The sequence below is a fragment of the Arachis hypogaea genome, chromosome 16, assembly GCF_003086295.3.
Source record: "Arachis hypogaea cultivar Tifrunner chromosome 16, arahy.Tifrunner.gnm2.J5K5, whole genome shotgun sequence".
In the NCBI taxonomy this organism is placed as follows: domain Eukaryota; kingdom Viridiplantae; phylum Streptophyta; class Magnoliopsida; order Fabales; family Fabaceae; genus Arachis; species Arachis hypogaea.
In genome coordinates, this window is record NC_092051.1 from 142,566,108 (window position 1) to 142,589,959 (window position 23,852).

Here is a 23,852-nt window from a genome sequence, read left to right on the forward strand (position 1 = left end):
ATTCGTTAGGGAGGTACGTAAATTTAGCAGATTGCACACCTGTTTAGCCCCACCATGTCTCCGGATTATCGATAGTTGAACAACAACCTCTATTCTATGCATGCATAATAATACTGAATCTATAAAAGTACTATAACTATAACATTATATGGTTGTTTATTTAAAACAGGAAAATGACAACTAACCTCGAAGTCGATCGCTCTCGCGATGTGCCAGTCGCATTCAGGCGGTTGATGTCACCGTCTCGTGCATCTGCGCGTGCTATAATATCTGAGTATCTCAAGAATAGAGAAGGAGAAATGAAGCGAAAGGGATAATGAAAGGGACATTTGAGGCACTATAAACAACATCCTTATATAGGGTCAGTCATACTTATCTCGTTTAGAGTGTAAACGATTTAAGTTTGAATATAGATAAGCCACATTTCACAACACGTGTGCAAACATGATACATGTAACTCATGATATGGCTTATCTCGTTTACAATGTAAATGAAATAGACTCAAATTCAAATCGTTTACATTGTAAACAAGATAGGTAAAAAGATGAAAATTGATAAAAAAAAAATTATAAATTATCTATTTTAATAAATAAAACATTTATTTTAATTATTTAAAAAAATTCCCTAAAAGGTGAATAAGTGAATCATGATTGATTGGTAGGGTTTTTTTTTTTTCCAATGTGTTCATAAGCAAGGTTCAAACTTCTAATTAGATATTTAAGAACGAAATCAGCTAAGTGCTACTTGATTATTGATTGGTACACTTTATATAAAATAAAATGATAAAATTTGTTTTCCATAATATTTGTAAAAAGTTTATGATTTTATTTGTTTTTAAAACTACCATCAGCATAATACAGCTAATTTTACCCCTTTCATTTTTTTTCTTTCCCTCTCACCATTACTATTATTATTACTGCTATTACCACCACTATTATTATTACCACCACCAACACCATCATTGTAAGAATGGAAAAGTTTATTAGTTAATTCTTTCAAATTAATTTGAATTGAAGAATTAAACCGCCCAATAAACAACTTTTTTTCTTTTTAATAATAGAGGGTAACAATAAACTTAGATATGAAGGGTCCATAGAGTGAAATAGTGAATCTTTATGTATTCCATGGAACTTCCCACGACAGCTCCAATGATAAAGCTGTCACAAATAATTAAGAATTTGCCCCAAACACAAGTTTTATTATTTCTATTTTTTGCCACCATTTCAACTTAGATTTACAAATTTCCCACAAATTGATCTCCAAATTAATCATTAGATCCAGTTTAATTTTCCCCATAATAATTTTTTCTGGTGCTATTCTTTGACAGTGATTATTCCAGGGGAGTAAAAGGTTATCAGCATTTTTTCAAATGTTTAGAGCAATATAAGTGAATGAAACAGATCAGAAACACCTGTATTATTCCAAGTAGAGGAATCCATAGCTTTTGTAATTGAGTGTGCTTCCTCCAACACCCTTGCAGGATCTATTGAAACTTATATTGTATTTCTTCAGGTATGCACTCGAAAACAATAGAGCAGGTGGGTTTTTTCAGGAGATCTTGAACCATTTCGGTATACTCCACCTTCATGTAAAGAGGTACATTTGCTTAACCTTTAAAACGCGGCAGACCAACTTGAATTGGTTGAGTAGTCAACTCATCTTAACCAAGTATGGGAGGTTCAAATTTGGCGATGTGCATATAACAATCTATTGGCCAGTAGCAAACCCTTATATGGAGTTCAGATTTGTAACGGATTAGTCCTTAACCTGTCGAAACGGGGAATACCATGGCGCAAAAAAAGGAAAAAAACGAAAAACTGTTAAAGGCTTTCAGATTAAACTATGCAACTTGCTGCTTCTTTTTGAAGTTCCTTGCCGATAACACCAGCTAGAAATTCGAAATACTTGGTTAATAATTAGTAATTAAGATTATTGATTGCAATGAAATCTATACTTGCTGACATGCCAGACAAGCGACTTGTTTCATTGAACAGCCATTTAAAATTGAACTATCTTCATCCAGAATAATCATTTTCTAACAGTTTGGAATTATTATTTTGGGGGAAATTAAACTGGATCTTATGATTAATTTGGGGAATAATTTGTAAAAAAATTGTAAATCTTAGTAGTTAAATGGTGGCAAAATCAGAAATAACAAAACTTGTGCTGGGCAGTTTTAATTATTTGTGACAGCTCCAACACTCCTTGGAGTAGTTTGCCAACTCACAAACTCCACAAGAATTATAAATCCATGGAAGTAGAGAGGAGTGGGCAAAGACTATAAAGTATAAACACAACAATGAATTTTCTTTTACATTGTAATTTATATTAAATATTAATATAGTATGATTAGTATCCAATGAAGTGACATTGTACGTGTACCACCGAGTAATATTCCCTGGTTATGCTACCTGCAACTTTCACGACATTGTTCCGGACTCCATCTGGCGATCGTGCGCTCTTCGACAGTGTAGTTAGCCAAGCATGATGGTGAGTCAGCCAAGCATGATGGTGAGTCATCCCTGCTACCATTTTTACTGATGTATAGGACCAACAAGGTCTTTGCAACACTTCCAACTAATCGCGTTGCGCAATGAACATCAGACCATACTCTCAATCTTCCATTTACATCTTTCACGGTCTCCCCATCTGATAAAACAAGTACACCGTACTCTGAATGAACACGAGATGGATGATGACGATACACAACGAAGTCAACACCGTACTGAAAGCCCGACCTCACAACCCAATTTTTCATTCTAAGATGAGAATAAGCCTTGAAGAAATTTGGGAATGTTTCTTTCCTGGACTTCATGTAATGCCATAGGTCTTCATTGGTTCGGGGAATCCGATTGCCACCATTAATCTTCAAGCAATTCATAGAGTAACATAGGAAAAATGCTTCTTCCAAGCTTAATTGAAACCACACTTTGTCCTTTTCAACCGTTCCCACTGGTCTACCAAAGCATGCTTTATCAAGCAACACAATTTGTTCTGCTCCCGCTGCATAGTGAACACTTTTGTTGGACAATATTCCATATGCATCTGATTGAACTAGAGAGGACTGAAGTTCAGATATTATATTTGACATTGGTTCTTTAAGTGCTTCAGCTTCTGCATCCTTTTTAGCTTTTGCATCTTTTCCTTTCCATCTTGGCACCATTTGACCTTAAAAAACATTAAACACATTTTTCAATTGACAATTATTCAACAATCATCATATGTTTACAACAGCTAAGGCAGTTATTTACAGACTAATCAAGTAACTAATACCTAATTATTCAGTAATCATGTTAACAATTACTATAGTTAAGGCCCTTATTTATGGACTAATCAGGTAACAAACTTCTAATAATGCCTAAGAGTGTATCAAATATGAATGTTCTTCTGCATTCTTCTAATATCCATTTTTTTTTGTAAAATAAGTTACTTTACAATTCAACTCTGAATCTTTAATGCAGAGAAGAAAAAAGAGGGAATGACGAAATGTTGGTGTTCAAAGCACACCTCAATATCTTAAGGTCAAGCAATCCTAGCCCTCCTCCAACACCTTCAATAATAAAAAGGTCCAATTATAGAGCTGCAGATCCACCTAATTCAAATCCCGAAGGAATCAAATACATGAGTCAGGATCATTATCAATCATTCAAAATACACAAACAATAATTCAAGATTAAATACTGTATTTCATATTTGCTCTGCGTTTAGCTACACTGTTTTGTTAGTTAACCAGAACAATGATACCAAATTTAAATGAACAAAAATCAGTTCACATTCAGATTCAAGTGACTCCAAAGGGTAAAAAGAATTAAAGAGGGAGAAGCAGACCCGAAGAGAGGGAGAGGGTGACAAGAAGATGGCGAGGCTTGTGCGAATGGCGGAGTGGAGGCTGAGGGAGTCACCAGAGAGGAAGCAGGGAGTAACCAGCGAGGAGTCAAGGGTTTTAGGGGGTTTTTTTTTTTTTGTCACGGGCTTCCAGGCGCAAACGGATGCCCGGACACACCCACCATACCCGAACCCGAAGCAAACAGAATTGTTCCCGTATCCAGTGAGCCTCAAGCCCAGGTCGAGCCCACAGCCATCACCATGTTTTTTAAGCTTTGCTTTGCTTTTCTGACCAAAAATAACACTTAGCTTTGCTTCCTATTTTAGTCCGATTTAAATTTTTTTTTTTAAATCAACCCTACGTGTGATTATATATAAGCTAATGTAACAATAAAATATATATTTTTAAAAATTTTTTAATACTGGCTAATTACCCCTTATTTAATTTTAATTACAACTTAATCTTTTATATATTATTTAATTATTATATTTACTATCTATTTTATAAATTATTATTTTATTATTCATCTATCATATTTATTAACTATTAGAAATAAAAACAACGAAACAGATCTTTTATTAATCGTAAGCTTTCATAAATATTTTGACAATGCGAATCAACGATTTTTTTTGTCCTTGATCCGTTAGATCTCGTGTTCCTTGGTAATTTAATTGATTAGACGTACAATACAATTGATTGAATATCGCACACGGCAATATGAGTTTTCTCAAAATTCAATCAATTGAATTTCGCAAAGCAACAAGAGTATTTTCTTATTCAATCGATTGGTTATGTAATAAAATCGATTGAATTTTGTACGTGATTAAGAGTATTTGAGTATTTAATCGATTGGTATGATTAATGGTTTAACGATTTAAAAAAACTCACATTTTTATGATGAAGTAATGTCATTTTCATTTATTATTTCAACAATCATGCCATACAAATATTATGTCTTGTAAATTATATTTTATTTTATATAATTAATTGTTTATAAAAAAATATTTTTTATTTTTTATTTGTTTGCATTTTATTTATATGTTTGCATATATTAAGGTTATTTCCATTCCTTAGATGTTTGTGACATAAATTAATATTTTTTAATTCTTATGTAGATTTTTTTTTTTAATTTCCTACTATTCTTTAGAGTAATGTGTTTTGCATTGACTAACCCTTGGAATAGAATTCTCTAAAAAATGGGATATTGAGGAGATGGATAAACGATAAACAGAAGCTATGAACAAGTTGATAATCAAGGAGATTGATAAACGATTACAATGGTAGAATTGGGTAATTGAAAAATAAATTGATGATAGATTATTCACTAATTGTTAATATTAATATTGAACTATGATATCTAAATCAAAATAAGAACTTAAAAGGTTCACCAAAAAAAATAAGAACTTAAAAAATTGAAGATGGAATTTTAACGATAAGATAGATGAATATTAAGATAATAATTTATAAAAAAAGGGCGAAAAAAGTTATAACGGCTTAATACATATTGCAGTTCTCAATTCAATCGATTGAATACGAAAATACCTTTAATCACTTATAAAATTCAATCGATTATGTATCAATTAAATTTTGATAAAACTCATTCTACAGCATAATTCGATTGTTTTCTTGCGTTTAAGGACAAAAAACTCATTGCATGGCCAAAATATATACGAAGGTCACGATTAATGAAAAAATTATTTCATTGTTATTTTTGTTTCTAATTATTAATAAAATAATAAATAAACAATAAAATAATTTATAAAATAAATCGTAGATTTAATAATTAAATAATATATAAAAGATTAAGTTGTAATTAAAATTAAATAAAAATTATTTAATAATTATTAAAAAATTAAAAAAAAATGTTTTGTTACTAGAGCATTAGATAGTCCAAACGTTCTAGGACCATCGAATCTTATGCGTAAGTAATTATCGGGAATTTGAATCCTACATTGCACATACAACAATCCATTAGCCCACAATAAACCCTTAATGAAACTCAGATCCATAGTTCTTGGCCTATTGAATTGGGAGATACTATAGAAAAAGAAAAAAATATAAGCTAAGGTGACCACATCCTTCTTGATTAGAATGGAAAAACAATCTCATTAATATAATAAGCAATATCGGATATCATATTCTGGTGCTCAAATTGATTTAATTAGTTAGTCATTACCTATGTATGTTCATCACAGGCAACATTTGCAATATTAGATCTATAATATACATGTGACTGAATACTAAAAAAGCTTTAGGACCAAAGGCCAATTAACACAGCACATCTAAATGAACAGGCTCGTCATATCTAAATGATAGTAATAATAACAAATGCCAATTAACACAGCACATCTAAATGAACAGGCTCGTCATATCTAAATGACAGTAATAATAAAACATTCATGTTTTAAATAGGCTACAACTCTACAAGTTGGCTAAAACTGGCCAGATATGTAGCATTACTGGAGTCCATCCACATACTACGGAAATGGCACTTGTGCATTACAATTAAAACCAATAAACCCAACAAGTTCTGAAACTAACTAAAAATTAGTTCAACTAAACTAAGCTTTTACCAATTCAACTATACAAAAACGCTTAGTTCCATGATCAATTCAATAAAACATTCACGTGACCAATCCATACTATGTGATTTCTAACCATTAACTTTCTCTTGTCAGGATCCTAGATATGAAAAGAAAGTAAACTATAGTACAATGTCTTTTTTTTCCAACACAGAAGAAATTGCAATCTGCTATTATTCGTCTGTAAGTTCAACACCGTCAAAACCATTACTATTATCCTGATCAACCAAAGATTTGCCTTTAGGTTTAGAGGATTTGCTAGGTTTTGATGGTTTCTTTATTTTTTCTGCCTGTAACTCCAACACCTTCTCAGAAGGTTTCCGTTTTCTTTTAACACGTGCACCACCAGCATCATCTGCAAAAGAAAATTTAAGTGCCAAATTCCTAAAATGCAAAAGTCTATGTAGTTTACGCAAGCGGGGTTCAAAATTTCAAGACGTATAGCCAAATGAAACGAGACGAAATAAATTTAACTGCAGGTGTCACAATTTTTCTTGTCGAAATAGCAATTTTAAGCAATCTAAAATACACATCTACAAGCATAAGGGACGATTTTACCTTCAACTGGACTTGAGGCTTGATTCGGCATATGTCCATTTGGCCCAGCTTCTTCTGAAAGTGGGGATCCAGTGTTGGTACTGTCCACTAGCTTTGAAGAACTTTCTAGACACTTATCTTGTTCAGGAACATCACGACTGGGAGTTGCTGGCAAGAAACATAACTCTTCTTGAGACATATCAGAGTCGCTGAAAGCAGCATCTTCCTCCACCGTTACAATGTCAACAACTTCATCTTCATTAACATCAGAACCTTTTACCTACGTGCATATGAACTAAGGACTAAACAACGGGAGAAGAAAAACGAAAGAGAAGGACAGCATGACCAATAATCTAGCAACCTCTTACCTTCTCGGTTTCAGGAATCAAATCAAATTCATCTTCTCGCTCTACATACTCCTCGTTTTCCTCAAGCTCTTTGAAATCGGGAGCAAATGCACTCCAATTCTCAGTATAATCTTTAGCCCAAATGTAAACTATTCCATTCAAAGAAACAGATACAACAATAGGACGTACAGGATGCCATGCTAAATCAATAAGAGCTTCCTTAGGCCCTTCAAGAATTTTCACAAGATGCCCAGCCCTATCCCAAATGTAAATCTTGTGTTCTCCTTTGCTAGCAGAACCCCCGACAACCCACTCACCATCACCACTGAAACAGGGCGCTTTCCAGTGCACCTTTGTAATTGAATCTTGAAATTCCCGAAATAAAGTTAAGCATTTTGTTCCTACAGCCTTCAACTTCTCAACTCCATCAAGATCGTTGAAGTTCTTATTAAGGTCATCAAGTGCCCTTACTTCCTCTTTCAAGGGAAGAAGATTTTCATAGATCCTGATTACTCGATCATTTGAGTTTGTAAGTAGATACTGTCCATTCCTGCTGAACACAATGTTCTTCACTACAGAACCACCAGAGATAGGAACCATGGCACGCACTTCACCATCTTTATGATCAATTACAAGAATTTCCCCTTTTGAGTTCCCCACATAAACCAGACTGCCATACTTACTAAAGCAAGCAGCAGTTGGTGTGAAGGAGGTAATTCCATCAGAACACTTGTTACGCGATGGAAGGTTTGGTCCATTGGATATCTCTGAGACAGAAACTTTAAGTGAAGTTGTGTTGCCTGTATTCAAATCAACAATCATTGGAGCACACGAGAGAGGGCATGCTAAGCATAGAGACGGCATAGAGGAACCTGGATGAAGACGGGCTTGTAGAGAGGTTTGTTGCAAGACTATTCTTGTCATTCTTTTACCGCTCAAAACATCCCATAATGATAACGATTTGTCGGCAGCAGATACAAGAATTCGATTACCGCACTTTGACCAACAGACACTGGTTATGGGAGAAGAACATTCATTATCCCGAAGCTCTTTAGCAACTCCCCGGGTTTCAAAATCCCAGACAACACAACTTCCATCATTGCACCCAGCTGATTCAATTAAAAAAAATAATAATAAAGAGCACGTAAGTTGACGACACATAGTATCTCCAACTAGTAATAATTGTGCCCCCACTTTCATGTAAAAATTTGCACGTGAAACTCATTTTGGTAAAGTTTAACCCCAACCAAACATGCCATAAAAGTTCAGCAGTAGCGGTAATATTTACCAAAACCAAAATCACTAAATAGACACGCCATCAATACACAATAATAGATTAAACCAGAACAAACATTACAGCCTGCAAATAATTATAGCAGATGCACCTCTGCCCTTACTGAATGGTATGAAAAATTAGGAACTGTAGAGCGTAAAATACAAAATCTAATCGTTATACAGCTTGCTTTTTATTTTAATAGTGGAGGTAGGTCAAATAAATTTGATATTTTAATCGCACTATTAATGGTATCCCAACAAGCAGTTAATATAACAAAAGCCAATCATCAATAGTAGAAGTTTAAACTTTATACAAGACAATACCATCAGAAAATCCTGAAGTCATGATAGTCTACAAATGTTCAACACACCATAAGTTCACAGAAACTAACATTCTAAAAATTATATCAGGAAGGCTCTTAAGCAAAACACACTAATTGTGTTTGCATTTAGAATGGAGTAAACAAAAAGGTTTTAATTTTATTAATACATTATGTTTGGTTAACCAGTGACAAGAAAGGTAACTTTGGTCAGGGAAAATTTTTCCTAATTTTGAGGGTATATCTAATACCATTGAAGAACCACACCCCAAAAATTAGCTATCACAAATTCACAATTAGAGAACCCAATGCCTTATAAACCCTCCTGTGAATCCCATACATGCATTTTTATACTAAAGTTCCATATATTTCAATTGGATCCTAATTCCTAACAACCCACCAGGATCCCTAGACATAGCACCCATGCTAATGGTACTGAACCTCCTTCAACTCCTGGATCCTAGCATCCCATCATGAGTTCTAGAGAGCAAAGAAACTGCTGAAATTGTGGCATATTAGGAAAAGTTGCTGCTTAGCAGTGGGCAAAGCACTTGAGCATATTAGGATTATCAGGTAGAAACCTAATCTATTTTTCTTTTTCTTTCTTTACTTTCTATGTGTAAATTAGACCACACAGGCATATCAAGTCAATTACAGCCATAATTACATGGGTATTAATCTGCAAATATCTCTTAAGCTTGTCTTTATTATGTAATTAATCCATATAAAGAGGGTTACCAATAATATAAGTTCTCAACACAAAGTTACCAGTTGCAAAGCAAAATGCACTCATAAAGTCCTGCCAATTATTTCAAGCCAATAACATGAATTACAAACAAGCCAAACTACTAAAATTAAGCATAGACTCTCCACCCTTAAATCCAATGATTACTATATCTCACCCCAACATAAGTTGAAATATGTTATTCTATTCTTCTGAACAACTAGAGAAAAGTTACTTGATCACAAAAGTTCCATTCAAAAGTGACAAACAGTTCATTTGTAAAGGCAATTCAAGTATAAAATAAGAGTATTAGGCTTTTTTAAACAGTTCATTAGTGTGTTTACCAGCAAGAAGGGTACCGCGGCGATTGAAGGCAATACATTTCATACAGCCATGCTCCAAATACTCCTCAATCACTTCGGGGAAGTCTCCCTGCAACGGATCTTCAATACATTCACACAATAATGGTTTCAGAAAGAAGGGACAACTAAGCAAACAAAAACAAAAATTAAAATATAAAAAAAAAGCATAGACACAACAGAATCACCACTGTCTTTTTTAGCCGCACCAACCCTTAATTTGTTAATTTCCGGGCATAGTTTACAAAGTTCAAACATCAACTTCGAAAATAGAAGAAAAATATGTTTATGACAAATCATCAAAGTAAGGTAGCCAGGGGGGAAAAAAGGGAAAATATAGCTGAAACAAGTGAAAAAGTCCTCAGAACTCAATGAAGTGAAGAACGAGAGGAATAAAAGGAAGAAAACTAACCAATAATGGGCGTGTTCATTGTTCCACGAAATTCAAAGGTACATTGAGGAGGCCGAGGAGCCAACAGCAACTTTGAGGGGTCTTGCTCCGACAACAGCACAAACTCTTGTGCCGGCAACAACAAACAAAGGCAAAACAGGTTAAGGCTGCAACGATTCTCACGATGATCAGAAGGTGCTGCCTTATTATACTGACAAAGGAAGTGAAATAACATGAGAAATCAATCTTCCTAAAACAGTGGAATTGAAATCAGACCCAAATAGGTGTGTTTTAGGCTTTTGGCATTCGATAGTGTCCTCACCTAAAGTTGTAATACCCGTTGGATTAAAAGTAAAACACATTGCTCAATGCTATTTCAACAAACAACCAGTAATTAGAATAATCTACCATTTTCAACCATGAACTATTTAGGTGAGGGTAAAGTGTGTATTTTCTCGTGACAAGTACCCTAATGCCATGGAATACTTTGCTCAACATCAAAGTTTATCATCAATAACAACACAGCAACAGTAACATCTAAACAGAAGCAACAGCAACAAAAACTCAACATCACAGCAACAAAAGCACAAAGAACACAACAAATTACAAAAACAGATGAGGCAATAACAACTCAACAACACAGCAAGAAGAGCAGAGCATGTGATCAAAGGACAGAGGACCTACCGGAACTGAGGCAGCGGTGGAAGAAGAACACAGCCGAATCAATGGACAACACGGCGCAACGCACGGCCGCGACGGGAGGCGCCGGCTCAATGAGAGAGAGGAGAAAGACGCTGATGCGAGAGAGGAGGGAGAGGAGTGTGGAGAATGGGTTGGGTGGGGTTATGGTTCGATATCGGCTTTTTTCAGGACTCGTTTTGGTCCGAGCCAATTTTTTTGAACCAGAACAACGGTTTTAGGACGCTTTTCCAATTCGAAACCGGTTCTTGAAAGGAACCATTATATTCTAAGGACCGAATTAAGAGAGCAGTAGAACACGAAAATAGATTCTCTCCATTTTTTTATTTGAGAGAATAAAAAATAATTTTTTGTAATTAATTTATAAATAAAATAAAAAAAATAAAAAATTACATTAAAAAAAATTTAAAAGGATTTATTTCCGTAACACACTCCTTCCTAATTTCATTTGGCTTTTAGAACAATGATTTTGACCAAGGTTCTGAAAACCGGACCGGTCATCAAACCGTTTTAGTCACTAGTTCATTGGTTTACTGGTCCAATTGGTCTAACCGTGATTCAACCGGAAAAACCGTTTCATAATAAAATAAATAAATTATAAATAAACATCCTAAATATCTTTCAAATTTAAAACCCTACATAAAATATCACCAACTAAATGTAATTAATCATCAAAATATGCAATAACTTGCTGCAAATTTGTTGACAATTAACATAATTATACTTCCATTAAAAATATCTGGATTGAATTACAATGCACAAGTTAAAGATAGAGAATATTGTCTTAATGTAGATAGGTCAAAAAGTAAAACCAAAAATGATAGTGTTGCACAATAAACACACAACAGAGCCCGAAACAAACACACAACACAACAGAGGCTGAAACAAAAACACAACAAAGCCTGAAACAAAAAGAATCCAACACAAAGGAGTGGTAGCAAGTCGGCGGAGATCAAGAACAGGGACAGTGCAACCAAACAATGAAAACAGAATTTTGTTTATATAACAAAACAATCAAAACATGAATCATACAATCACTAATTGCAAATTTTTTCTTCATAAGAACAGAACAATGAAAACATGAAGCATATAATAAATCAAAAGATCACCAATTGCAAATCTTTTAATAAGAACAGAAGTTAGAACAGTGAAAAATGAAGAAAGATTAGTAGTTTTCAACCCAATTTTAACAAAGCTCATCACAATGATTAACAAAAAAAAAAAGCAATGAAGGAACAGTGAATCAATAACATAAGCAGTGCAAATTCAAGAAACTTTAATAAAATTTAACTACAGAAACAGACAGTAAAGCAGTAATAGAGTTATCAATTTAAAATTTATCATCAAATACATTCAGTGAGCAAAACCAATCAACCAAGTACTGACTGGGCATTCGGAAAAAAAAAAAAAAAGAATCAAAAGAACATTTAAATCACAGCAAAAACACAACAACAATGGGAACATTTAAAACAAAGCAACCCAAAAAAAATATAAAAATCACCATTGCTGAAAACAATGATTTGATCCGTGTATGCTCAAAAAATTAAAAGCTAAGCTTACAGGAAAGTGAAGAATACCAAAACCAAAGAACCTTCAATCACAGCTTAAATCAAGAACAGAAAATCACAACAAAAACAAAAAAATTAAAAGTAACAGAAGAACAACAGAACAACAACACAAGAACAATTAGCAAATTAACAAATTCACAATAACAGTTAAAATTTACCAGAAGAACACTAATGCAAGTGGAATCATCATGCTAATATGTTTTCTGCAAAGATGCTATTTGTGCAGCTAAAATTTTCTAATTACTAAGATCCAATTATTCTAATTTCACATGCAATCAACTTACTAAGTTTCTAAAAGCTAGAAATTATAAAACCAACCAGAAATATGGTTAAAGCATTTCATCAAACATGTTGAGTGCAGTAAAATTAAAACAAAATAAGAGAATTTAAAGCTTAGTATCAATGTGATAGAGAAGAGAACATAATTATTGTAACTTTAATTCAATCTATGAAATAATCCAAACCACTACCAAATCAAATAGTTACTTATTGTAATGGAAATCATAAGTTGCATAGTTTGAAGCAGAGTATTGGTGTTGTGTGAGTGTATTGTCTGGTGGCGGGTTTAGGGAACTCACGGCGGCGACAAAAGAGAGCAGTTCAACGGCTAGGTGGAGCGCGCGGGTTGGTCGCAGTGTTTGAAGCAGAGCAACGTGGCTTCCAGCCGAACACGACTGCGAACTCGAACGGTGAACGGCGAGCGAACGTGAACGGCGAAGAACGCGAACGAAGACGACAGCTGAACGAAGACGCGAACGTGAACGGCAAACAAACGGCGACGGATGCGCCGCTGAGCAGACAAAGACGACGGACGCCGAGGTCGAGGAAGCAGCCGCGATCGGTGACAGCGAACAGGGGTTGAAGACTTGGATCACGAGGGAAGCTAGATAGACGGACGGATGGCGAACTTTGAGTGCGACGGACGCGGCAGTATGCCACTCCTTGCGGCGGTGGTGCAGGCTTACAGTGCTAGGGTTTTTTGGCTGGGGTTGTGTGATTTGATTTCTTTCTGAATGAAAGAAAGAGAGGGGGGGAAAGGGAGAAAGAAACGAAGGAGCTTCCGTTTTTGTCTAAACCGGCGGGTTCCGGTTCGGTTCAACCAGCCGATTCTTGTCTGGTTCAACGATTTTTCACCAATTTTTTAAACGGCGGTTTTATATGTCTGATCGGACTGCTAATGTTGCCGGTTCGAAGTTGAACCGATCCGGTCCGGTTTTCAGAACATCGATTTTGACACAATCCCATCACCAACACCACCATTGGAAGGACAACCATAAAAATCAATCGATGTGCATTATCTATCTTATTGCTTACAATTACAAGTTACATCACAAAGATCAATTAATTTTGTGTAAAACCTAAATAAGAGGTTCATAACTCGGAGGCTGGCTCATATTGTAAATATATCTCAAATCTAGATTTATTATTTTTTCAAGACTTTTTTTCAGTTTGTTTATGAGTTCAACAAACTGGCAAGTTTATTTAAAGACTTGATTCATAAATTATAATTCAAAATAATAAATAAATTAAAAAATTTTAAAAATTATTAGATATATTCTAAAATTTATAAATCATAATTTATTCATATAAATCAATATTTTTTTTGAAATCAAACAGCTCAACACAATAGTAGTGGAGCGACCAGGTTACATAACTAAAAACAAGCGGACCTAACAAAAATAACTACACAAACCGTTCCTATGTCATCTCCGGCATAGCCATCAACAACTAAAGAGATCCCTACCACTCCACTCGTTAGTACTACTCGAAGATATGTTGATGATTTCTTCAACTCCTTTCCTTGTGTGCTGAAAAATCCGTCTATTTCTTTCCAACCATAAGTTCCAGACGATCGCGCAGAAGCACCTCAACCGGTGATTACGCTCTTCCATCCTTCGCGGTTCTTCTGTCCAACTAAGAAAGTGTTCTTTCATCGATCCCGGGTAAGACCACCGTCGGCCAAAGGCTAAAATCCAAGCACTCCATACCTGCCATGCAAAGATACATCCTAAAAACAAGTGATGTACATCCTCCACCCCGTTGTTACAAAGGACACATGTAACATCTTCCTGGCTGATAATTTCAAACCGGCTCAACCTGTCCTTTGTATTCACTCTTCCTATCAGAACAAACCAGACAAAGAGCTCCACTCTAGGCGGAACCAGCCCCTTCCAAATAGTCATGGTGAAGCTATAGCTGGTTACCTCCGCTGGGATCAGTTCCTCCTGCATCACCTGCACAAATGAGTTAGTTGTAAAAACACCTCGCCTATCATATTTCCACACCACTCTGTCCTCTCTGTTATGAAATAATTTCACAGGTCTCAAAACCTCATGTAATGCACTCAGTGATTCCAACTCCCATTGGAAGAGTTCTCGCCTCCATTGGAAGTTCCAAATCCACTCAAGCCCATCCCAAAAACCACAGTCCCCTATAACGGATCCACACTGGTTTGAAACAGAGAAAAGCCTCGGGAACCGAATCTTCAGAGGTCCATCAATCACCCATGCATCCTCCCAAAAACGTGTCCGATGCCCATCTCCAACCTCCATGGACAGGCCTGCGACCATCTTATCCCTTAGATGTTGGTTCATAATGTGTAACTGGCAAATATCCTTCCATGGTCCTCCTCTAGTAGGCGGTTCTTGAGTCGACAGAGGCTCATTGGGGTTTAGATTATGACAAGAAACTACAACTTTTTTCCACAATGGGCAATCTTCCTTTGCAAATCGCCACCACCACTTAAACAACAGCGCTGTGTTTCGAACCATAGCGTCCCCTACTCCCAGTCCACCTAGTTTCTTCGGCGTCTGGACCACTTCCCACCTTACTAATGCCATACCAGTCCTTCCCTCTTCTGAGCTCCACAAGAATCTTCTCTGTAGCGAAATCAATTTCTCAGCAACAGCTTTCGGCATCTTGAACAAGCTCAAATAGTATACTGGCAGACTGTTCAGCACAGATTTGATAAGTACCAACTTTCCGGCTTTGTTTAGCACCTTAGCCTTCCACAAGCTGAGTTTCTCCTCCACCTTGTCTATGATAGGCTTCCATGTCTTCACCAACCTCGGATTAGCTCCTAGAGATATTCCAAGGTATTTAACTGGAAGAGCATCCCCCTTACAACCCAGTAGGTTATACATACGCTCGACCCATTGCTCGTCACAATTAATTGGAATCAGGCTGGACTTATCAAAATTGATACTCAATCCTGACATCAACTCGAAGAATCGCAGAAGTCTCTTGTAATTCTTTATAGTCTCTTCCTCTGGTGGGCAGAAGATGATAGTGTCATCAGCAAACTGAAGATGTGACAATGGTACCCTATCTCTACCAACCTGCAGCGGTGATATACGACCATTCCTCACTGCCTCTCCAATCATTCAATGCAGCACATCCACCACCAGCACAAATAAAAACGGAGACAGTGGGTCACCTTGCCTCAAACCTCTTTCCATGTTGAAAGGCTTAGATGGCAAGCCATTTATCAGCACCGACATAGACGTAGTGGCTACACACTCCATCACCCATGCTCTCCATTTATGCCCAAATCCCATTTTCTGCAGCACAATGTTCACAAAGCTCCACTTAACCCTGTCATATGCCTTTTGGAAGTCAAGCTTGATTAGTGCAGCCTCTTTTTTCCTCAGTTTAAGCCAACTAACTGTTTCACATATATAAATCAATATTTAATTATTTATATATTATAATCATACTTACAACTAAATTACAATCCATATAAACACAAATTCTTTTTTCATAAACAAAAAACAAATGAAACTAGAATCTTAAGTCTTGACTGCTCTTTTTTTTTGTGTTTTGTATTGAGTTTATTATGAATAAATAATTAAAAATTTAACCTAAAAATAATTTATTTTTGTAAAAATAATATTTTAACAAATCAGTCTAACAAATTTTATAGGTTTTGTTTAAAGTATTTTCAATCTTATTCTAGCCGAAAGAAATAATAATATTGGGTAAAAAACAGAAATAAGCTAAGGGAGAAAATAATTTACGTGAATAAGCCAAAACGAAAACTGCTTCATGAATCCACTAACGCACATATATATGTAGTTCGAACCAGCTTGGTTCAAACTCCATTTCTACATAATTCGAACCAGCTTGGTTCGAATTATACACAAACATATGCACACACTAATTCGAACCAGTTTGGTTCGAATTACACACAAACACACGTACACACTAATTCGAACCAGCTTGGTTCGAATTACACACACAGTAATTCATGGTATAATTCGAATTATGCTGTTAAAAAATTAATAATTTATTAAAAAAATTATTAAAAAATTAATAATTTAAAAATTAAAAAAATATATATTTTATTTCATACGTTAAAAAAAAGCTAACAAAATATTTAATTACGAGACTTCTTTAAAATATTAATGAGCTATCAATTCGAATTCCATACAATACTTTTCTGTCCATTTTTAATAGTTCATGAATATTTTTTAATAAATTTTTTTAATAAATTTTTTTAAATTATACTACAAAAAATATTTTATCCTATGCAAAACAATTTTAAAAAATTGCTTAAAAAATGTTAGGAGTATTATAAAAATTTGTAATGTTATAATAACTTAGGTAAATACATGCATGTACTCAAATTTTAAATAAAATATTCTACATAGTCAATAATAATTTAGAATTGAAAGAAAATATTTTATTCCATACAAAATAATTAAAAAATATATTTTATTCTATACAAAATAATTTTAAAAAATGGCTTAAAAGATGTTATGAGTACTATAAAAATCTATAATATTCTAGTGATTTAGGTAAATACATGATAAAAATATTTTTTCTTTAATTTCTAAATTATTAGTGACTATGTGGAGTATTTCTTTAATGTCCTAAGTCATTAGGACATTACAAATTTTTATAGTACTTCTAATATCTTTTAAGCCATTTTTTAAATTATTTTGCATAGAATAAAATATTTTTTGTGGTATAATTTAAATAAATTTATTAAAAAATATTCATGATAATTTTCGAATTCTATACAATACTCTTCTGCCCATTCTTGATAGCTCATGAATATTTTTTAATAAATTTATTTAAATTATACCACAAAAAAATATTTTATTCTATGCAAAATAATTTAAAAAATGGCTTAAAAGATATTAGAAGTACTATAAAAATTTGTAATGTCCTAATGACTTAGGACATTAAAGAAATACTCTACATAGTTACTAATAATTTAGAAATTAAAGAAAAAATATTTTTATCATGTATTTACCTAAATCACTAGAATATTACAAACTTTTATAGTATTCATAACATCTTTTAAGCCATTTTTTAAAATTATTTTGTATAGAATAAAATATATTTTTTAATTATTTTGTATGGAATAAAATATTTTCTTTCATTTCTAAATTATTATTGATTATGTAGAATATTTTATTTAAAATTTGAGTACATGCATGTATTTACCTAAGTTATTATAACATTACAAATTTTTATAGTACTCCTAATATTTTTTAAGCCATTTTTTTTAAATTGTTTTGCATAGGATAAAATATTTTTTGTAGTATAATTTAAAAGAATTTATTAAAAAAATTTATTAAAAAATATTCATGAACTATTAAAAATGGACAGAAAAGTATTATATGGAATTCGAATTGATAGCTCATTAATATTTTAAAGAAGTCTCGTAATTAAATATTCTGTTAGTTTTTTTTAACGTATGAAATAAAAAATATATTTTTTTATTTTTAAATTATTAATTTTTTAACAGCATAATTCAAATTATACAATGAATTACTGTGTGTGTAATTCGAACCAAGCTGGTTCGAATTAGTGTGTGCGTGTGTTTGTGTGTAATTCGAACCAGCTTGGTTTGAATTAGTGTGTATGTGTTTGTGTATAATTCGAACCAAACTGGTTCGAATTATGTAGAAATGGAATTCGAACCAAGCTGGTTCGAACTACATATAAATGTACGTTGGTGGATTCATGAAACCGTTTTCGTTTTGACTTATTCACATAAATTATTTTCTCCCTTGGTTTATTTCTGTTTTTTGCCCAATAATATTCACAAGCAAAAACATCTGTGCATGAATAAAAATGACCAATCAACTTTTCTACAGAATTATATATAAAAATAAATTACATTTATAATTAAAATTTATAAATAATATAATTAAAGATAGTTCTAATTCATAATCAAACTTCAAAAAATAAACTAAACTTGCATTTTTTTTAAGATATGAATAAAAATATAAAAAACACAGTGATAACTGTAATAAGTAATGTTTTGTGTTCATAAAAAATTTAATATTGTTATGTAAATTAAAAGTTTGATATTTTATAATTAAATGTTTAATTATTTTAATAACTGATTCTTTTATAAAAAAATATATCACATAATACATATAAATAATTAAATATAAATAAATATATTAGTGAGTAATTTTTAGTTATAATAGATGTTTTTGGTAATGATAGATTTGTACATTCATACGTATATCTTAATAGTTAATATCTATCTTTCCTTCTTTCTACGCTTTCTCTCTTTTGAGTATTTAATATAATTATCAGGAATTATTGGAATAAAGAGGGCTCATCACAGCTAGAAATGAAACCTTTAGATTACGACGTTTCTTCCCTCTCTATTCAACTGAAGGTTGATATACTAACTTTTTTGTTAGCCAAAATATAAAATAATATGAATGTGATTCAATTAGCTGGCAGAATATTTCTACTGCATTATGCAAACCAAATCCTTGCAAATAATGGACCTAATTAATTAAAGGTAAAAAAGTTTACATTAAAAATTAGGAGAATGTTGTTGTGCACTTAATTATTTTAACTTCATGATTAGTGCGCAAAGCAATTCAACATTTTGAAATTAATACTATAACTTACAAATTCATTATTCATAATATAACGTTCAACAGTATTAGAACATATAGATTTTTAAAGGATTTTGTGATAGATTTATAGGTCTTTAATTTAAGGAGCAAAAGTATTAAGTTTTGGAGAAAATTTTGTAATAAATATATAGATTTGAGAGGAAAAATAGATAAACACTCTAGATTCTCTTGTTATATAGGAGATAATTCACCCTTTCTAATAGGATAATATGAGATTTGTTTATATTTAATTCCATACATAACTATAATTTAACTTATATAAATTAGAGTTAAAATTTCTGAACTAAAATAAACGTATTTTTTTATTATCATATTCTACGTAAAAATCTTAAATCCAACAAATTTTGTTTTTATGAAAAAAATAAAATAACAAATAAAAATAAAATAAGAATTTAATAAAATCTAACAAATGTTGGGAAGCAAAAGGATTTATTTTTAATAAATAAAATAAATGTAATTTTTACCAGAATAAATAATTTAAAAAATAATTACTGATTTAAATTCTCCCGTCTTATCTTGTTTACACTGTAAACGAGATAAGACCCATCAGCATAACACGTATATATCTCGTTTACAGTATAAATGAGATAAGGCCTGTACGCACTTATAAGTAGAAGTCGTTTACAGCTTCATTTCGGGTCCCAATTTGACGTAGTCAACCTCTTCCTCCCCTCTTTTAAGCCTTTTCTACCCTATTTTAGACTGATACGGTGATGGCGCGCCAGGCGAGAAACGACGGAGACATCAACAGGCTGAACGAGACGTCGCATTACGTCAGGGTGGCCGACTTCGAGGTTAGTTGCGTTCTGTTTGTTTAATCTAAGTATATGGCCATTATTGGGGTAGTCCTTAAGTGATAAGAACGTAGTTAAATGATTTAAGGATAGGTCTCTAGGAGGAATTTAGAACTATATTTGCTTGTGCAAGGTTGTTATGACATAATTATTGGTTTGGAACTCTGTTTTTCTTGTGCTAGGTTGTTAGTATTTATAACGTTCTAATTAGGATTTCCTTAGTATAGAATATGTAATTTAGGGACATGTGTAGGCTATAAACATGGAAGTAAGGACTTAAGTAGAAGTAGCTGTAAGTTAGATAGAAATATTTGCTTAACGTCTAATTTCCTATGTATCATGTTAAGCTGATCTAATTTGCAACACTCTCCCATACCTGCCATACAGATGCGTGCCATCTACAGATACAAATGGCTTGCAATGCTTGAAGGTCTCGACACATGACAGAAAAGCGCAAAAAACTTTGTCGAACATGCTGTAGTCGCGTACCAGGAGGTGACCATCGTAGAACGGTTTGACGCGTATGTCACAAATGGTTCCAAGAAAATAGCTCTGCAATGCCTAAATTAGCTTGGGCACCTTGTTGTACGACTCTTTCCAATCTCCGTATATTTGTGCAATTGCCTTCTACTTTGCCATCCACACCTTTCTGTAGGATGGTTTGAAGTGATAGCTTGCCTGGACCGCACCTTGCAAAACCAGAATACTCACAAAAGGGTTGGATTACTATGAAGCACGGACACTTTGTTTAATTGCCGTGTCGGCGTGTCGGACACATTTCGGACACGACGCATGGAGACACTCGTTCGACACGCGTGTCTCCCGTGTCCAAACGTGTCCTATCCAAAAAAACAAAAAAATAAGCCGGACACGGCCCAGACACGGCCGGACACGGCCCAGACACGGCCCAGACACGGCCCAATGCCATTTTGGAACATCAATTTCACTTTCAGTCTTTCACCCTTCACTTTAACAAAAAGTTAAAAACCTAACCTTTCACCTCCACCCCCAAACCCGTCTCTGGCTCTGTGGCTCCAACCCACTCACCCTCTCCTCACCGCCAGTCTACCGCCACCTCCAGCCATCGCCGCCACCTCCGGTCGCCACCGCCGTGGATGTTCATCATCTCTCTCCACACCCACTCACTCTTAATCTCAGCATCTTCTCTTCACTGCCGTCACTTCTTCTGTGGTGCTTGTCATCGCCGTTCGCTGCCGTTCGCTGCTGTTCACTCCCCGGTTCGCCACCTCTTCGTTGCCGTGTTCGCCACCTCTCCGGTCACCACTTCTAACGTGACCGTTGCCCTGCTCTCGTGCTCTTCTGCATCCTCCATTTCAAGTAAGGGAGAATATTTATTTTTCCATCAATCAATTTTCTGGTTCTGTATTTCTATTTTTCTCTGGCCTCTGTGCTTCTCTTTGGTTCTGATTTGTTTTATCATTTTTGTGCTTCCATTTGATTTTGGATTTCTATTTTGTTATGTGCATCTCCTTGGTTTGGTTTTGTTTTGTTTTGTGCTTCTGGAATTAGATATTGTTAGAGACTTCTTTCATAATTTTTTACTGCTGCTATGAGAAGATTAGAAACTAGAAAGTAATAGAAAGACACAGAACTGATAGAAAAAAGACAAGAGGAAAAAAACTGGATTGATTGTTAATTTGTTTTTTAGCATACATAATATGGCAGTATTCAGCACTTATGTATATGAAGTGGAATATGCAGTGACTTGTAAGATTCCTAGAAATCAATTTATTTTGAGTTTTAGTGTAAATGTCTAGACTCTAGATAGCAATTTGTCTATACTATAATTTGTTCTATATGCATTTATGTATATGCTGTTATTATATATATCATGGTTCTAATGCTAATCCTGATTCATAGCTTTAGGTTATGTTTCTCTTCTTAGTAATCATGTTCATATTGAAGGATTATTTGTTAAGGTTTTGTTGTGGTCATTGGTAATTCGCACCTTTTATAATATGTTTTTATTTGTTTCTTTTGTAGTAAACATTAAACAATAATAGCTGGGAATGAACTCAGCTTACTTACACAAATGTTTAGTATTATATAATAATTTTCTTTGGTTTTGTTTTCTCTTAATGCTTTTTTTGGTTCTGTTTTGCTCAAGAAATTGAATTATAAAAAAATAATTTTATTTTTTAAATTATTGTAGGATTGTGAGAGATGAGTTCAGAGAGTGTTCAAAACAATTTTGAAGAAAGTGTTGATAAGCCTTTATGGAAATTTGTAACAAAGAAAGATAAAATTGAAGGGGGCGGAAATCTTGAATTTCAATGTAAATTTTGTAAAGTTTTATTCAGTGGTTCTTATACTAGAGTAAGAGCACATTTATTGAAGATTTCAGGAAAAGGAATTAGATTTTGTGCAAAAGTTACATCAACAAAGCTTGAAGAACTTAAGAAACTTGATAGTGAAAGTACATTGTTGCATGAAAGTAAAAAGGCTAAGTCAATTCCTCTTCCACCCTTATCTAATGCAAGTGAAATTGATTCAAGAAAAAGAAGAGCTACTGGACCTTTAGAGAAAACTTTTAATATGAATGCAAGGGAGACTCTAGATTTACATATTGCTAGAATGTTTTTTTCATCTGGATTACCTTTTCATCTAGCAAAAAATCCGTATTTTGTCAAAGCTTTTTCTTATGCTGCCAATAATTATATTGATGGTTATATTCCTCCTGAATATAATAAATTGAGGACAACTTTGCTTGAGAAAGAGAAGCAACATGTGGAGAGAATGTTAGAACCTACTAAGAATTCATGGAGTGGAAAGGGAGCGAGCATTGTAAGTGATGGATGGAGTGATCCCCAAAGAAGGCCTCTTCTTAATTTTATGGCTATAACTGAAAGTGGGCCTATGTTTTTGAAAGCTGTAGATTGTTCAGATGAGATCAGAGACAAGGATTATGTTGCAAAGCAAATAAGAGATGTCATAAGAGAAGTCGGTCTCTCAAATGTAGTGCAGATTGTGACTGATAATGCGCCGGTTTGTAAAGCGGCTGGTTTATTGATTGAAGCTGAATTTCCATCTGTTTTTTGGACTCCTTGTGTTGTTCATACTCTCAACCTTGCTTTAAAGGACATTTGTACAGCTAAGAATACAGAGAAGAATAATTTTGTTTATCAAGAATGCTCATGGATTACTCAAATTGCTGACGATGTTTCTTTTATAAAAAATTTTATTATTAATCATCATATGAGGTTATCTATTTTCAATGAATTTAATACATTGAAGTTGCTTAATGTTGCTCCTACTCGATTTGCTTCTACTATTGTGATGCTCAAAAGATTTAGGTTGTTAAAGTAAGGCCTCAAAGAGATGGTTATAAGTGAGAAGTGGTCTTCATATAAGGAAGATAATATTGGCAGAGTTGAAGTTGTTACAGAAAAGATTTTGAGTGAAAATTGGTGGCAAAAAATTGATTATATTCTTGCTTTCACAAATCCTATTTATGATGTTTTAAGAAGTACAGACACAGATGCACCTACTCTTCATTTGGTCCATGATATGTGGGAT

At 33.7% G+C, this 23,852-nt stretch overlaps 4 protein-coding genes across 7 annotated transcripts; 1 reads left to right on the plus strand and 3 right to left on the minus strand.

Moving 5' to 3' along the window:
* Nucleotides 1-2,152: 2,152 nt before the first annotated feature.
* On the minus strand, nt 2,153-4,065 carry LOC112755456 (tRNA-splicing endonuclease subunit Sen2-1). The gene is made up of 3 exons (XM_025803553.3): nt 3,829-4,065; nt 3,508-3,592; nt 2,153-3,168 (listed from the first exon to the last, which is right to left on the minus strand). Exon 3 carries the CDS (start codon nt 3,161-3,163, stop codon nt 2,408-2,410), a length of 756 nt encoding a protein of 251 aa, XP_025659338.1. The 5' UTR covers nt 3,164-3,168; nt 3,508-3,592; nt 3,829-4,065; the 3' UTR covers nt 2,153-2,407.
* A 2,111-nt stretch (nt 4,066-6,176) lies between these two features.
* LOC112755457 (protein RBL) lies at nt 6,177-13,664 on the minus strand. 4 transcript variants are annotated; one of them, XM_025803554.3, is made up of 6 exons: nt 13,207-13,664; nt 10,383-10,572; nt 9,956-10,054; nt 7,314-8,401; nt 6,967-7,225; nt 6,177-6,763 (listed from the first exon to the last, which is right to left on the minus strand). In XM_025803554.3, exons 2-6 carry the CDS (start codon nt 10,399-10,401, stop codon nt 6,582-6,584), a joined length of 1,647 nt encoding a protein of 548 aa, XP_025659339.1. In that variant the 5' UTR covers nt 10,402-10,572; nt 13,207-13,664; the 3' UTR covers nt 6,177-6,581. The 4 variants fall into 4 exon arrangements, with proteins under 4 accessions (XP_025659339.1, XP_072077498.1, XP_029149334.1 ...); XM_072221397.1 differs by having other exon boundaries at nt 11,046-13,664; XM_029293501.2 differs by having other exon boundaries at nt 10,383-10,487; nt 13,207-13,643.
* A 2,347-nt stretch (nt 13,665-16,011) lies between these two features.
* On the minus strand, nt 16,012-20,291 carry LOC140180293 (secreted RxLR effector protein 78-like). The gene is made up of 2 exons (XM_072220756.1): nt 20,231-20,291; nt 16,012-16,292 (listed from the first exon to the last, which is right to left on the minus strand). The coding sequence occupies exons 1-2, from the start codon at nt 20,289-20,291 to the stop codon at nt 16,012-16,014; spliced, it is 342 nt and encodes a 113-aa protein (XP_072076857.1).
* A 2,208-nt stretch (nt 20,292-22,499) lies between these two features.
* On the plus strand, nt 22,500-23,642 carry LOC112757735 (uncharacterized). The gene has a single exon (XM_025806291.1). It carries the CDS (start codon nt 22,500-22,502, stop codon nt 23,640-23,642), a length of 1,143 nt encoding a protein of 380 aa, XP_025662076.1.
* The last annotated feature ends 210 nt before the right edge of the window (nt 23,643-23,852 follow it).

Coding starts and splice junctions, on each gene's coding strand:
- LOC112755457 (XM_025803554.3), bottom strand. Junction 8,402..9,955: donor CCGCGGTACCCTTCTTGCTG/GTAAACACACTA, acceptor TAATTGAATCAG/CTGGGTGCAATGATGGAAGT. Junction 7,226..7,313: donor TGATTCCTGAAACCGAGAAG/GTAAGAGGTTGC, acceptor ATATGCACGTAG/GTAAAAGGTTCTGATGTTAA.
- LOC112755456 (XM_025803553.3), bottom strand. CDS start 3,163: ATGGTGCCAAGATGGAAAGGAAAAGATGCAAAAGCTAAAAAGGATGCA.
- LOC140180293 (XM_072220756.1), bottom strand. CDS start 20,291: ATGCGACGTCTCGTTCAGCCTGTTGATGTCTCCGTCGTTTCTCGCCTG. Junction 16,293..20,230: donor TCGCCTGGCGCGCCATCACC/GTATCAGTCTAA, acceptor TATGTGAAACAG/TTAGTTGGCTTAAACTGAGG.
- LOC112757735 (XM_025806291.1), top strand. CDS start 22,500: ATGAGTTCAGAGAGTGTTCAAAACAATTTTGAAGAAAGTGTTGATAAG.